The 16,810-nt window shown below is 41.2% G+C and overlaps 1 protein-coding gene across 15 annotated transcripts in view; it reads right to left on the bottom strand.

Moving 5' to 3' along the window:
• TMEM178B (transmembrane protein 178B) overlaps positions 1-16,810 on the bottom strand; it is a 236,879-nt gene that overhangs the window by 174,964 nt on the left and 45,105 nt on the right. For 14 of the 15 annotated variants that reach the window (XR_009207748.1, XR_009207749.1, XR_005700483.2 and 11 more), the window contains exon 2: positions 5,916-6,029. Coding sequence is in view for 4 of the 15 variants with exons in the window: in XM_040061742.2 (XP_039917676.1) it covers positions 5,916-6,029 (114 nt within the window). In the remaining 11 variants the exon portion in view is untranslated. Of the gene's footprint in view, positions 1-5,668; positions 5,785-5,915; positions 6,030-16,810 lie in introns of those variants that run through there. The other variant, XR_005700488.2, reaches the window with a different exon arrangement.

Raw genomic sequence — 16,810 nt, 5'->3', positions numbered from 1 at the left:
GAGCTCCTCCCTTACTCCATCCTTTCTCTTCTGCCCATAAGAAACAAATAAAAAGTACTAAGCAGTTAAGAAAGTTATTCATCAGTGTAAGTATTAAGGTCACAGGCATATTAGCAGATCCTTAGATGAAGCCTAGCAGAAGGCAATGAAATCCCTTACAGATTTCAAAATAGGTCTTAGACTTGGATGCCAAAAAAAAAAAAAAATAGTATCTTAGCTTGAAGTAGCAGGATATGAAGAAAACCCTACAGCAGACAGAGAGGGAAATGAGAAGGTCTGTCACTACCACCTGGTCATTAGCTGTGGGAACAATGAATGCAATGAAGTTCCAACAACACGAGACCTCCAGGCATGTGAGCACCTGCTGCCTGACTAACCTCTGGGACGGCTGCCCCGTCTGTGGTCATAACCAATGCACTAAGGAATGACATCATACTGGCAGCCAAATGGCACTGACCAGCAGGACGGGGCCATACTTCAGAGTGTACTTCCATCTGGGGGCCCAGGGAGATAATTAAAAATGAAGCAGGATTTCCTTGCAGAGGCACATACAGGAGAGAGTGAAAGAAAGGAGCAGGAAAAATGGGATGCCAAGCATGCCAAAGCACCTTCAAAACCCCCAGCCTATTTACTTCAAACACTGTTTTCAGTAGCACCATGAAAAAAAACAACAGCACACTTTTTCTGGGGTCAGCCCTTATTAAAAATGCAACAATTAAATATTTATTGTTGCTTATAACAGCAGATGGGGTCACGTCCATAAGCCTGCGGGTGTTACCAAGGCATCATCAAGCTATCAACTGAGCTTCTGTGCAAATCCCAACTGCATGTTTCATGGAATGAGAAGGCTTGGGAAGAAGTCTAGACATTGCAGAAATTTGAAGTACAGACATTTTCCTGAGTGTTAATTGTTGCTGGATAATTTTCCAGTAGTTTTACAGGTAATAAGGAAGTATTTGAGTACTTTGTAGGCTCCTGCAAAATTCAGAGCATTAAGGCAAATAAAATCCACTCAGCTTTCAGGATAGATGCTGTATGTATTAAAACATTACTGCTCTGTACACCCTGTAGAAATTGCTCATTTCCTCCAATACTTGCTCTTCTCAGAACATACCAGGCTACTGTTACTTCTGACTTTAGAATTCATTTTTTCTGCAAATGGCTTTTAGACCACCACAAACACAGGAGCACTGCAGTTTCAGAGTGGAGATGAACATTATCATTCCAACACAAAGCATAATGATTGTTGTTCTGACAATGCAGCTCTCTGCACTTGTACTTCAAATTCAGAGCCCATGTCCTGTGGTCCTGCAGTAGAAATGTGGGGACAGAAGACAGGCAAAGGAGATCCCATAGTACCAAACAAGGAGTATTTTTTAAAAGCCCAAGAAATTCTAAACGCTTAGGAAGCATCAGATGCCTGTTTATGAACTGGCTCACTCCAAAGCACTATGGGTGACAATTTCTAAGCTGTGCAGGAAAAAATCAGTTTCCATAGCAATTTCAGCCACTTCCTGCCCAGATGCAGCACTCTTCACATTCCTGGACACAAAACACAGCTGCTGTGGAAGACAGGCTGAGAAGGCAATGGCAAGCTGGAGAAGAACACACAAATTCCTTCTTTTGTGGCAATGTTAAATCCAAAGTACAGAATCAGGTTTGTGACACGTAGGGAGGACGGAAAAATAAAAGGCTTCTAGATCCAACTATCTATCTCACAACATAGGCTCTGTGAATCAGCAAAACAAGAGCTTTTGAGACAAGGAAGAAAATTTTTTATCTCTCTTGTGATGTTGAGACTTTTCATGCACTATAACACAAGCCACTGGGAGCTCTGCTGAAGGCTGTGAGTGCCGTGCAGCAATTGTCCCATTTTCAGCTACCAAGGCACAAGAAAGGGAAGAGGGAGCCTTGCACTCTTCTGAGAGAAAAACAAATCTCACTCTTCAAGAACACACACCAACTACTAGCTTGTTTGCAGCACTTTTAAGCCACAGTAGTTTCTTCATCTGCTGTGGAGAGAAGATGACTGTTTTATATGAAACAGTTAATTCTCAGAGTACAGCACAAGATGAATATAGGACCTGGGTTGCCTATAGCCTACTAAACAAAACAGAACAAAACAAACACACCCACACAAAGCCAAACAGGGATGAAAGCAAAATGACCTTACTACAGTCCTTCTGGTGGTGTGAAAAAAAAAAAAAAACAACCCACCAACAGCCTCGACCCAACACACGTTCATTGTTCTCCAAAGAGTAACACAGTAGATTGAACACTCCCTGGGCTTTGAGGGCCTTATCCCTCAGTGGCTTTAAGGAGCAGCTCTGTTGGCTCCTGGAAGATGCTAAACTGAACATAGCATGTCCCCCCATAACCTGGGAGGTACTGCCATTTTCATTACACACACAGCTTTTCAACTGCTTTGCCATAATATACCAGATACTGGTTTCCTGAAGATTTTGGGAAAAGAAAGAAAAGAATTAACATCAACATAGCCTCCCTTTTATTGTCAGTTTCCTTAAAGCACAAGCATCCAGTTGAAATACTTATTCTATCACCTGAAAACACTTCTCACCCTACCCAATACCTGCACCATATTCTACAGCTCAAACCCCTGCCATAAGCACATCCCATGTTTTGTGAACAAATCTGTAGCACAATGGAAGTGAACCTAGAGGAACAGCATAAAACACATGGAACAATGTGTGAATAAATATGGATCTTGGTTTTGTACTGCAATAATACACCTCCGTTTCTAAAGACATAAATGATGTTGGTCTCGTTTTTCATTAAAAACAAAACCAGCTATGGATTAGGTTTTGCATTCAAAGCCAGGGCCAAAGTGTGACAAGGTAAATGCCTAATAGCAGCTTTGTCATATCACTATGTCAGCATCTTCCATAAAGACAATTACTCATGCTCAAAAGTTGTTGGACACAGCTTTCCTCTGGTTCTCTCTTCCCCTCTCAGCTCACATAGAAACTTGTTTTACCTAATTAGATGGACATTTATCTCTTGACAGGCAAGAGCTGACAATACTACAATCATCCTTCCCTCCACCCCTGTTTAAACAGAGACAGTTGAGAGGAAGTGATTGCAGAGAAGACAAGTCCTATTTCCCCAGCTCATACTGCCATCAATTTGCAATCAATTTGGAGCAAAAGCTCCATCTTGAAAATGTCAAAGAGAATGAAAAAAAGAGAAAATCAAAAATGGTCAAGTCAGCTCCAACCAATCCTCTAGGACCAGCTGCTCTCTCAGGTTCTTCTAGCATTGCTGACAGCACAGCTAGAGGAGTACCTGCTTCGTGTGCTGAATGGTGCCATGGGGTCCTCAGCCTCAAATTAACTGTCCCTCACCCACTCTCGCCATTCAAGAGAAACTGCTGGAGCATCAGTCATGCCCACCACTCCAAAAAAAGCAGTTTACCATCTATGGTGGGATCCCTCTCTCCTCTGATCCCCAACCCCATGAGCATGTAAAACAGATTTCTTTCGCAGGCATCACAGTTGGCTGTCCATACACAAGAAAAAGAAAACACATGACTGAAATACAAATACAGCAAATTATAACAGTGGCATCAGCCTGGAAGAGGCATTTTGGTTTACTAGGCTGACCAAATATTCTGCTTTCACCTTTCCAGTTCCTCTGAAGTTCTCCAAGATTGCATTTTGCCCCTGTGTTTCTGCCGGAAAATACTTTTCCCCCCCTTATCTCATGCTACAGGTCTGAAAAATAATTCATGGCAAGAGAAAGAAGAGGGCTAGGCCTGAGCCCTTCTTTTGGTGCTTGTCACAACATTCACTAAAAGGAATAGGAAAATATTCAGAGAAAAATAATGGTCAGGTTGACTTAAAAATACCAGATTGACCAGTGCTGAAATAAAGTAGCTGTGTCCTGGATAAAACTATTCCAGAGGCATGGAGCAGGGTCAGTTGCTAAAGCAGGGGCTAAAATCACAGTTCCTACACAGGAAATAGTCATACATTTTCAGTTCATTTTTAAAAGCAGTGACCTCCACAACCCCACCAGTGGGATTACCCCATATAAAGCATTGCTCACCAACTAAGCAGGAAAAAATAGCTACAACAAAGTATTTCTCTTCTCCTCTGTCTTCAGATAGGTAAATGCAAGTGTCAGTTCTATCTACATCTCTCTATGTCTATCTGACTCCTGAAACTAGTAAGAAAATTCAGGTCAGAAATAAGATCCCACACCTACACACACAACGTATCCTCTGCAGATAGGTGACGAGCAGCCTTCCCCTGAGAGTGCCTCAGACCACACCAGATACATAAATGTGAAAGCAGTGTCTAGGCTGCACCTTTGGAGACTGACAAATGCCCTATCAACACACAAAGCTCGGGAACTTGCTGATCCTACCAAGGGATGTACACAACCTTAGATGACCAGGTGCATAAACCCTTATTTGAGCCATTGCTGGGATAAAGATTAATTTAAGAGAATAATTTCTGAACAGTGAGATTCCTAGTAGATAGTTGCAGAGAAGTCATAGTTATTCACAACAGTGGCAAAACCACACACACAGAAAAAGCAAAAACCAAAGTCCCTTCCTACTGCCCTATGAGCCCAAACAGAAGGTGTCTTGGGTGGTGGGTGGATTTTTTTTTTTTTGCTCATAGATGAGCATTGTTGTGTTTAACATGATACTAACACCAGCAGAGAAGACAGATGAGAAACCTAAGGGGAACTGAACTTTCTGATCTTCTGATTTCCAATTAGCATAACATTGTATTTTGCAAGACCAGCCTCTTACAACCTACAGAAAGGCATACGTTCAATTATTTTTTCTTTGTCATGTCACAATAAATACGTATTTATATCCACAGAGACATATTTTAAAAAAATCAACAAGCATTTAGCAAGACCCTCTAGAACCTTTTTAATTCCTTACCAGAGTGGATCAAGAAGGCCTAACAAGCACCAATGAATCTCAAACTATCTGGACCTCAGCCATGCAGGAAATCAATTATAATATTGAACCTTCTCCGAGCTTAAAAGGACCCCCTAAATGGAAAGCAAGAGCCACACAAGGGAGGAGTGAAACATACTAAAAGCCATGGGAAGACCAGAGATCTCTCTCCAGAATCAGTATTGCCTCAAACCCTGCCACCTTCAAGGGGATTTAACCGCTTCCGCCGAAACAGAGCTGCTCAGGACATTCATCAGTCCCCACGACAACGTAGCGAGCAGTCACAGAGACACCCTTCCTTGTGAAATTCTACCTCTTGCATTTTATCAGTGAAAACTCTTTTCCATCTCCAAGATGAGAAAGAGACAAGATTTCAGGTCAGCCAATACATCCCCCCAAGGCAATTCCATCCCTGTCAGATCTTGTCACTTCAGCAAATGTTACAAGGTGGTGACCCCTGGCTACAATTATCACTGAGGGCCAAGCTGCTTCCTTGTGCCTAAAAGGGTGCAGCAATTCTCTTTCCAGATCTTCAAAGAAGAATGATGCCACACTCACACAGGAGCTGCTGGCAGCAGGACACATTCTACAATAAAAGCCAGCAATGAATTCTCCTGGAAGCAGGAGACGCAGCACTAGCAATGGCATGAGAATGTGCTCACGTACAGAGCATCCCGCTGAATTAAAAAATAGGGCATTGATTTTGTTATTCATTTCTGTATTTAACTCAATATTAATCTCTGCATACAAATGCTCTTTCCCCACTGCCACATTCTCATGCCTCGGCAGAATTTCCAGTCAGCAGCAGAAACAGAGATGTAGCTCCTAAGAACAAATCGATCCGTCTGCTACAAAGACAAACTGTATGTGAGAAGAGGGCTCTGAGCGGGCTGTCACTCAAAGCTTCTGCTCTCATCTACCAGGGAGCACCTCCCGCCTGCACACGAGGAGAGGGGTGAAGAAAGGCTGCAACACTTACGCAAGGCGTGCCACTCATCCTGGCGGATCGTCTTGGTGATGTTGTAGGTAAGGTTCTTGGGGATGGTGGCTGAGGAGTAGTGGTACTTGATGTACGAGCACCGCTCAATTGCTCCTGGGAAAGGCAAAATGCAGAAAAAGTGTGGTTAAATGAACGTAACATGTCCTGCCAGCTATAGGCCAGGTGGGTTTGACAATGAAAAGCAAAGCCCAGGAGCAAAGCAATCCCTACCATTCCTGCCCACTGTGACAACCAGCACTCTCTCTGGCCCATGACATGTAAGCTCAGATCCAAACTCATGATACAAGAAGTTTGTCTTCCACACATTCCAGGCACCTTCCAAGACTGGCCTGTAGTAGCTGCCAGTGCCTGCTTTCACCATGAGATATCTGTGTAGTAAATAACCCCTCCTTTTTCATGTCTTCCCTGAACTATGAGCTAGCAACTGCCATGCAGTTAGTGTATGTTAACTATAAATTCATGTCTTCACTTTTTGTCCAGTCATGGTCATGACTCAATACCCATAGTTCAGGAAATCCACAAAGCAAACACCTCCGGTCCTTTCTTAAATAATAAAAAACACAGAAAAATTATACATATAGATTGTAAACAACTTCCTGACCCTTTCCACCCCACAGCAGAAGGACATGTGACAGGCTACACTGTCTCTTGAAGGTACCCAGACACTTTTACACCAGGGTCAGAGACAGAATTCATTGGCATCCCTGAACAATGAGGCTCAGATGGTAACATCAATGGTTGAAATGGGCGATTTTTTTTTTTTTTTATTTCACCTATGTTTAATGGAAAAAAGCACCATGTGCTGCTTCTGATGTCTTCTGGTCACATCACACCGCCTTTTACAAATACTTTCTTTCCTGTACAATAATTGCCCCTCTAGAATCTGATTTCCTGGCATCTCTCTGCATAGTTAGTGTCCTTAGAAGAAAGGGTCCCATGTAGTCTGATGCTTTCCATGAATTACAGCCTATCCAAATTCCACATCTGATCAGAAACCTGCAACAGTATAACTGTTCTTGTATTGATGAAAGCCAGACAGGTTTGCTACATTGCTTTTGCCACCATTCTCAGCTAACACTGGCTTCATTAGACCTAAGCTGGCAGAGTCAAAGCTCATGGAAGTCATCTTCCCACTAACATTATGTTATTTTGGCTCAGGCCTTTGATGACTAAATAAGTGTCCTTAATGTGGCTGGCCACGCTGTTTGCTGCTTGCTACCACTAGTCAAAGAAGCAGCTATGCTGGAAATGCTTCTATGTATTAAAAATACATTAAGATGAGCACTCAATAGAATAAATTAAATGAAGCAATGAATTATATAAATAATAAAGAGAGCTATACACATGGAGGCAGGTAGAGGACACTTACTGCCAGCCTGAACTGAAAAGGCAGACCCATTAGCCTCATATCGACAGTTCCACAGGGTAAAATATGCTTTTAAACCACTACAAACACAAATTTCTACTAAGGGTTCTAAGATACTATTCGGCACGAACTTAGATCATAGACCATGAATTCACAGCATGAAGAAAACCCATGAAACAAGTTATTAATTACATTACAGTCTACCAGCATCTTCCAGTGTTAGTGCAGTATAAACATTTGAGGTCCTCATTGTTTGCTTCTCTTAAGTATTCTTCACATTCTGCCTTTGACAGCAATTAGATTAGACAAAGCCAAATATTATAGGGGGAAAAGGCAAAATATTTACATATGTATCCGCCTGCCCTGACAGCGTGATGGGCTTCTGTGTGAGTCTGCACCATCTGGGCACCAAACGTACGCCCAGAATTAAAGTTTCAAACTAAGAATAGTATTTAAATAAAAATACAGCTAGTGTGCAAAGAGCTTAAAATAAAAATCCCCAAATCACAACCTTGTTTTCTTATAGGTTTTCCTATCCCCTTTTGCTCAGTTGCTTTCATAGATTAGAAGCATCAGCAAGAAAACAAATGCTTTGCTTATTTGTCAGTAATTAATCTTTAGGTTATCAGATATCTGCCCAAACAAGAGATTTATATAGAATAGTAGGAAGGGACAGAGAGCCAAGATACCAAAAAAAAAGCTTACAGAAGGAAAGGAGAAAAAAATCGTGCTCTATTTGCAGCTTTTCTGGAACCAAAAAGGCTAATTTCTAGTAAGGTCCATGAGATATCTAATTCTGCAAAGACTTTTGGTGGTAATGCAGCAAGCTGTTCAATATCACTTTTATCACCAAAGCCTAAAGCAGAAAGAGTTTATTGGCTGAATTCAGGTCATTGCTTGACCATATCCATAATTTTGGGCTTATGCTTGCTTCCCTGTGTCTCTAATGAAACATAAGCACACAAGAATAGCTTAGGGACCACTATCAACCACGGTGGGCAAATAGGGCATGGTACAGCACTTGGCACAGCCGTTCACAGAGGGTGCTGAAGCCCTGCCAGCTCTACCAGGGAGCAATGGTGTCCAACTCAGCAGAAACAGGCACTACAGTATCTTGCTGAGAAACTCAAGACTTTCATGGCCCAAAAGGACAATGCTTGTGACTGCTTGGCATTTAAACATGAACCACTTTTTTAAACCCACTCTCGTAAGTGTGGTAGAGTGACTATGCTGAGTCAATGCCACTACATCAGCATATTTCAAACTGAAGGTGAGGATAAGCTTTTGAACTTAAGAAAAAGGCTTTCAATTGCCTGGACCTGGCAATAAAAATTAGGAGAAGGGTGAGTTTACAGGCAGTGATGATATCGTACTTCTCATGTTTCCCTACTTGTTCCACACAGAAAAGAACAATGTTCAAGATGCCCAAAGATCCAAGTCCTGGAGGTCCCCGTGAGAGCAAAAGCAGCAAGAAAGCAAGGATCAGAACTACTGCTCTGCTGGAAAGTCTTCTCAGAAAAATGCTCGAAAATCCTTATCATCTTCAGAAGAACTACTAGCTATGCTCACTCCAGTCCTTGGGGTAAGAAGCAAAGCAAGCTTTCCTTTCCATACCCTCAATAGGGTAACTGCAATTTATGGAGCATCTCCAGCCTTCAGCACAAACTCTGACCAAATGCAACTGCAGGTTTGCTCTGCACTTTGCTCCAATAACTGGGAACAGTATTTATAGAGCAGAGCAGAGAGTGGGGGATTTTTTAGCTAGGAGCCGCCACAGCAAGAGTTATAGCTGGCCACAAGAAACACAAAAACCACCACAAAGCTGCTCCAGGGACAGATGCAGTATATCCTATATTTCTCTGACCAAAGGGAAATGCTTTCTGAAAAACCTAAAGAGAAGTAGCTGACATCTTCTAATAGAGTGTTAAGAAAAGGATCAGCAGAAGGATGCAACTAGAACCATGCAGAGCAAATCTCTGCCTCATCCTCACAAGCACAGATGCTCAGGGGATTCAGCAGCTGTTAACTGTGGCTGGCAACCCCCTGTTCCTGCAAAGGTCAGATGACAAACAAACTGGAGATAAGGAAACTAGAGATAGCTTCATCCTGAGCAGCTAGGAATTCACAGCATCAAACTTGCACCTCCTCTTACTGACTCACTCAGCTGCTGTTTCCTTCCCATATCTGCTGATCAGTGCTCCATACCATCACCTTATCATTCTATAATACTTCCTCTTCTCTCCATTACAAGAAAAACTTTTAACCTAGGCCACAGCAGAAATATCACCTGAAAACACTGATTTTTTCATATCAACTTTCAGAACTTTACCAACTAACATTCTGATGTTGGTCCAGCTGCTCGAGAAACTCATCTACCACAGCATTACCGGAGCTGTAAACACCATCCCAGCAGAGGGCTCAAACTGTTGGTAATGCAGGGAGTGACTGAACCGTTATCTCACTCTAAACAGAAGAGGGTTGAGATCAATTAAGGTCATAGTGCTGGTGTCCAGACTGTTTGTCTGGTAGGCAAACACCCAATGTTTTCAGAACTTTTGGACCAGTATTTCTTCATCACCACTGTACCCCCACCACTTCCCTAAATATAATATTTCAACTCTTTAAAACTGCTCCAAGCAACAGCTTTTACCATGGTTAATTTAAGAAATGGAATGGCAATTCAAAATATCACCAAGGTATTGGTTGCTATTGTCCTAAATTTTGGATCTCAGAAGCACCCAGAGGCATCTGCCCTGGTCAGTGGACCCCTGCAAAGATAGTTGCCAAATTTCATTAATTTACCACATCAGTGTGTAGAGTTTAGTATTCTGCATAATACAGACCAATCTGAGAGCTGGCAACAGAAAGTAGCCCTTGACATTATCTTTCACCAAACTGGTAACCTGTGAGAGCAGTTAGGTGACAGTAATGTCACTTCAGATCCAGCCCAAGATGGCACAGAGTTATTTGCATGGGTTATCTGAGTACTCCCCTCCTGCCTTGAGGACTAGAGTATTTCACACTTCCCTCCTGCCTCAGCTTTCAGGGCTGCAGACTGGGGAACCATCCTTAAAGGTTCAACTACAGATTAACCCAATACCTTTGAATAAGTTACCTCTGGTAGCTAGAGGAGCTGCAAATAGAGATAAAATTTTCTCCCACACTAAAATTCTTTGCAGCACTCCCTGGGTGACAGCAATCAGCAATCTCAGATACAGGGAGCCAGCAGCTCACTTACTCTGGATGAACTATGGTGCAGCCATTCCAGACTCCACAAGCTAGGGCTGAGTGCCACCTTGCATTCTGTAGCATGCAGAGGTCTGAACTGGAGGGTACCCATTCTTCTCTTATAGTATGCATATTGGTTCTAAGAAGGATCCAGCTGTAAAACTAGTATTTGTTTTACTACATTTCCAGTCAAAGCTTTTGATATTATGAGCTTCCCTGAAAAGACTGATGTGGATATTCTGAGCCTTTGCTACCTCCAGGCAGCTTTTCTTTCTTCTGTGTTGCAGATACCCCTGAATGAACTGTTTTGTAGCAAACAATTCCACAAAATTCACCCTTTGTGCTAGTTCTAATTTTCACAAATCTGTTTAAGAATTACTACACTAACATTTCCTAGGAAAATGAATCTTAGCCTCTGGCTCACAAACTGCTCTCACTACATATATTTGCTCTTCATTATGAGAAACTGCCTCCAGTATGAGAGATTGCCTTAACCCCATGGTTTGGTTACTGTTCCCTCATTGGGTGACTAGCTCCATAACAAACAGAGATGCACATTGGTCATTTCGCCTCTAATTGTTTCACATTATCTTCAGAAATCTGTAAAGCAGAGGAAGTTCGTAGTGGGTTGTTTCTCTTAGCATAGCATTTCAGTAAGGTTTCCAGAGGCTACAATCACAGTTAGGACTAACATTTGCTTACAAAAAGCAATTCCATGTGGCATATGTATCTATTATTGTCTTATGTCTTCTCTTACCTCTCACAAGAAAAGTTCATTGTTTGTGTTAGCATTTTTGCATCCTTCAAACTAGCCCTGGCAATTCAGGCTGGTGCAATTTCAGAATTATCACCCTCAGATGTATGTGCTGCCCTCAGTTACTTTCTTCATTTCTTATGGGTCATCAAAACTCATCTGGAGGTACCTCATTATAGACAAGATCCTTGCAGCTTCAGCATGAATTAACTGGTCAAATTAAACCTTGGAAGGGGAGAGACAGAGAAATTAAGTTCTACTTTGACCAGCTGCTATGACATAACTGCAATCAGAGATTGCAATCAGATATGCTGACTAGATAAGGAACTCAGGATGATTTTTTAATGAAATCAGATACTTATTAGAAAATATTGCAACACTTTTAACAGGATTATTTTGTTACTTCTACTTATTATAACCATGGTTACATTTTTTCCAGATCTATAAATAGATTAATACCAAAAACGTAGGAACACTATTCTTCTGCAGCATTAACTGTAGAATTATTTATGTTAAAAGGGTTCTCTAGATGTCTAATGCCCTGCTCAAAAGAGGAACAACTTCAAAGCTAAAATCAGATTGAAAGGTAGTTCATGTTGCTCAGGACCTTGTCAAGACTTAAATACCTCCAGGAATAGAGGTGCACATCCTTGAGCACCGATTCCCACATCTGACCACCCCTAATACCTAATCAAAAATTCCATTGGTGCCACATGAATATTTTGAATAATAGAATAGCTCAGAGTAAAGGGCTAAAAACCTAGGAACAATATGCAAGAAGCAACACCTTAATTAACATGTTTGGTGAATATTCATTAACTTATATGCATAAATAGAAGCCATTGTTCTAATTAATGGACCTCAACCTAGATTCTCAGTTGCATCATGGGCCAAACTATTATAACAAGAGATGATGTTTCCTCCTAACTGGCCTGATGTCATCCTGCACTGAGGTTCAGCTTGATCTGCCAGTAGGGTTTGTTGCTACTTATCCTAGATAAAGTGAAACAACAGGTGCTCACTTGCTGTGAGCTGCCAGGAAATTGGGCTGATGCATCCCTTCACTGACGAGCTGGAGTTTCTGTCTTTTGTTTAAGACTCAGTTGCTATCCTCTAGCTGCCTCCCCTGCAAGGGGATAGAGGCACACAGTCAGGTTCTACTCACCTTGTGGATACCTGAGTAAAATCAAAGAGAGATCTGATCCAGTGGCCTTTCCCATTCACAGACAGACCCAAGGGTCACACGTTGGGAGAGACAATGAACATGTCTAAAGGAACATGTGACATGGATCAGGAGTGCACTTCTGAAAACAACCACCTAATCTTGTCTAGTTATCGTGCTTTGGTTCAGAACACAATGTGCTGTGAGATGATGCCTGTTCTTCACAAATAAATCTAAATTAGAAGATGTGCTAATGGAAATTCAACTAATGGTACAAGAGCATAACAAGAGCAGTTTGAAGTAGCATCCCCTCCTTGAAAACGCAGTGAACACTAGGGTCCTAAACACAAATTACTTCTTTTAAATTCAACCCTGCCACACCACAGCAGGAAAAAAAAAAATAAAATAAAAATTTCAGGTCACCAGAAAAGTTTTGTACAGCCACAGAACAGTATCAACCTGTAACTTATTTTGATGCCTTTAAAGAATAATTTAAATTCTGTATTTCAATTGAAAGTCTGAAAAACATAGTTTGAAAATTCTACAGCATTTTTCGAATTTCATCGGTTTCTTTCATCTGAAACCACCAGCAGCATTGGATTAAGTTTCACATGTGGTTCTGTTCCCTTGCATACATTTTTCTTCAGAAACAATTTTCTCCATGAAAATAGACAACAATTTCCTAACTGTATTTAAGTGTAACTATAAATGTGCTTACAAGAACACATAGATTCCCCATGGGGTAAAATGCAGAAAGTCTGCAGTGCAGCCTGTTAGGCTGCCAGTGGCAGCTGGATATTTCAATATAGAATTGTACTTAAACTTGCTTTTTTACATGTAGAGGCCTTTACTGACCACCAAAAGTGCAGTGAACACAAAACTTCATGAAAACATACTCAGAAGTTTGCAGCATCCTCTGTTTTACCTGAAGGGAAAGATTGCCTGTATCCATGGAGTTGAGAGCCACTGAAAGGATGAGCCAGAAAATAAATATTTTGTCCACAAAATGGCACATACCCAGCAGATACATTAACAGAATGCACAGCTTAAAGATTTTCACTAGGAAAGAGCAAACATTTTTTTCAGAGTGAGAAGCAGAATCATGATGCTCTTTTTTCCTTCTATTTTTCTTCCAAGCTCATCTCACTTAACTTCCAAATAAAGACTCTCTCAGAGCCTCTAGCTTAGTGAAACTTGTTAGGCAATGCTCAACTGGTAAAGCCGTCTTGTGGAGACTTAGCAGGGGCATGGTGGAAAGGATCCAAAATATTGTGCTATCCCTCCAGAAATGGGGTAATAGACAACAGGGCGCCATTCCCATTCTTCCCAACTCATCTGGGATGAAAACCTGCAAGGTCCCTTCCAGTACTGACCCACTAGATCTCTAGACAGACAAAAATCAGATACAGTGTACACATGAAAAGGAAGTAATCCCTAAAGATAATGGATCTCCAGACACACAACAGCTTTGTTGTGTATGGGCTTTATGTGACCAGATTCCACAGACTGACTCCCACATATTTCAGACTATTACACCTACATTTCAATTTCTGTTTCCACATCAAAGTACCCCTAATTCCCTAATTTTTCTTTTCAACCACTGTGTGAGCAAAGACAGAGGTGCAAAAAATGTGTGCGCACATATTGAGCAGACAGGAACATTTTCAGAGTAGAGAAAAAATAAATTGCTTGAGCAGCTTTTGCTAGGCCTGTTCCTCACATGCTCTCTGGATAGCCCAGCAAATAGCAGCTTGCTTAAAGCCACCAGCTGGCAGAAGATAAATATTCCACCCATGATAAGGAAAGAATCCAAGTATGAGACCAAAAGCTGAATTTGCATTGGAAAGTGATGAGCTCACCCTTTCTCTCCAGGGACCAAGGAAAGGGGGCTGGCAAGGAAGCAGGAGCAAGAAGAGGGTGATGAAACACTTTTTTACTTCAGCTATTAATAACAGTCTCCAAGCCACAGGGCACTTGAGAGGAGGAAGGCATCTCCTTGCTTCTATTAATCTTTTTGTCCACCTATTTGCTTTGGGCTGGCCACAGGGGAGAGGGAAGCAGAGCACAAATGAAAAGTTAAGGAGGTTAAAAGGGCCAAAAAAATATTTGCTTCTACATGTTTGGAGGCAGAAATTAAATGATCAATAAAAAGTCAGTGAGACAGCAATTACCAGTAAAAACTCACTGATGACCCAATAGCTCACGGAACAAAGCAATATCTCAGCACTGCTGTCAAGCCAAAGAAAAAGCACTGCAAATGCTGTTCCATGGTCAGGTTTCTTCTGTATCAACGTACACCCTATGATTTTCATAGGAAGATGCTCCCATGGAGTTTGGTGTCTTCATGTACCAGCTTCAAAACCTATTTCCAAGGGATGTCTAAGAAGCAAGGTCCCAGACTGCCAAGAAGAAAATACGGGTGGATGCACTGATATCACTCATTCTGCTGAGTGTCTGATCACATGCAGTGAAGTCTAAGGGTGCCTATCTCTCTACCTTGGGAAGCTATTTTACATGCTGCTTTGCAATGTAAATGTGGCTTTCTAGACACATTTAGTCCTCTTCTTAAAGTGAGAGGAACATAAGCCTTTCTCTGTATACCCTGTTAGTTTACAGCAAGCACCACAAATAGCTATGCTGGAGAAAGCATTTAGCTTTCCTGTAGCACTTCAACCTCATGTTTAAACAGCAGAAAACACAACATGACAGAATCATTCAGATGCTTGCATGCAACATTGAGGAAATAAGACTGAGACCTAACACAGACAAATCTCACAGAAGATCCCACTTACAGGGGATCTTACACTCACATTCAGCACTACAGCAATCTATTTTAAAAAATCCCTTAAACAAAAACACTTAATATGAGCTATGCAACATCTTTCTGACAGCATTTTCATGTAGGCTTTGTCCTGCAACTAAGTGCAGGGGTCACATGCAGAGCTTTACAATTTGAACTAGAACATAAGGTGAGGAGAAAGGAGAAGGAAGAATAAAGTCTGCAGCAGGAGTTATATGGTAGGGATTTATAGAATTAAACTAAGGAGACAGTTTTCCCCTTATAGTCAAAAAGCATTTTGCTTTTAAGCTGAAATTAAGAGGCATTTTTCTTACTTACTTGTTATATATAAAAAGGTGAATTGTCTTGCCTTAAATTTGGGAAGTACACCCCTGTTGCCATCGATCCAGTTTTGCACATTTTAAATTAAAGCCACAGTATCTGAAATTATTTCAGCTCCAAAAGCAGAAATACCAGCAGGTAACTAGCCTATCAAAGAAATAAGTGAGGAAGAAATCCAGCATCAGCTTTGCATCCAGGCTGGGCTTTTTCCCCATGAGCAGACTCCAGCATGGATAGACCAGAAAGAAGACACCCTGCTATTCCCATAAACTGTTCTCTCTACATCCTGTGCTGATGAGAGACTACCTCCATCCATGGAGGACTCCATTGAGTCTTTAAAACTGTGCAAAGAGAAGACTTTGGACATACTCTGTCTTTGGTAGAAAGATTCCATTCTTAAATACATCCGTATAGTCTAGATTGTCTAAAATCCATTAATATTTTTTATGCTGTCCCTATTCTAGTTATTTCAAGAGAAAAATTAGGGTACTGTGGTTGGAAAAAAAAAGAAATTTTCAAGACATCACCTCATATGTAAGAAAGTATTTCCAAGACAAAGCTCCCCTGCAGGTATTAAATGTATGTGCAGAGTAAATCTAATAGAGGAGATCATCCCTAAGTGAGCAAAGTTTCTTTCTGCAAGTACATAATGTCTCTTGCCTCAAACTCCACCATTTAGATAACTACTTAGATCACATAGTCTGACGGACAAAAGCTATTAAAACTACCTTGAAATAAACATTGAGATTTTTTTTCCTGGTGAGTAGAGACCATTAAATTATACAAGCAGTAGGTATAATGTCTCTCTGAAGTGAGGAACAGCTTCACGTTTGACCATGCTCTTTCCCTGTAAAGTCATGCCCTGGATTGTCTTTGCTCAAATTATTAACTGGTGACCCACCATGACTAAATTGCAAAAATACCCCATCTTCCTCTGTAAAGGAGTACACATTGAGAGTGACAAAAGACTGCACAGCTCACTGCCCTTCCCTTGCAAGGCTGTTTGCTGCACTACTGTAACTGGACTTCCTATTGTACATGAGAGCTTGGATCAAATAATGGCCTTGAGAAATTGAATGTTATGCAGATATTTGAAAAGGTGTCCTTGAATAGTTAAACAAACTGAAAGACAACTAGAAGGAAAAGGAAAGGAAGATAAAGATGGTGGTAAGAAGATCAGACAACTGTACTGTGAAATCCAAGATGAGCAAAAGCACACCTTGGTCATTCTAAAGCCTGTGAA

This window comes from Hirundo rustica, chromosome 4 (assembly GCF_015227805.2).
Source record: "Hirundo rustica isolate bHirRus1 chromosome 4, bHirRus1.pri.v3, whole genome shotgun sequence".
NCBI lineage: Eukaryota > Metazoa > Chordata > Aves > Passeriformes > Hirundinidae > Hirundo > Hirundo rustica.
Note: the sequence above shows the minus strand (reverse complement) of the source record. Positions and strands in the feature narration are given on the sequence as shown.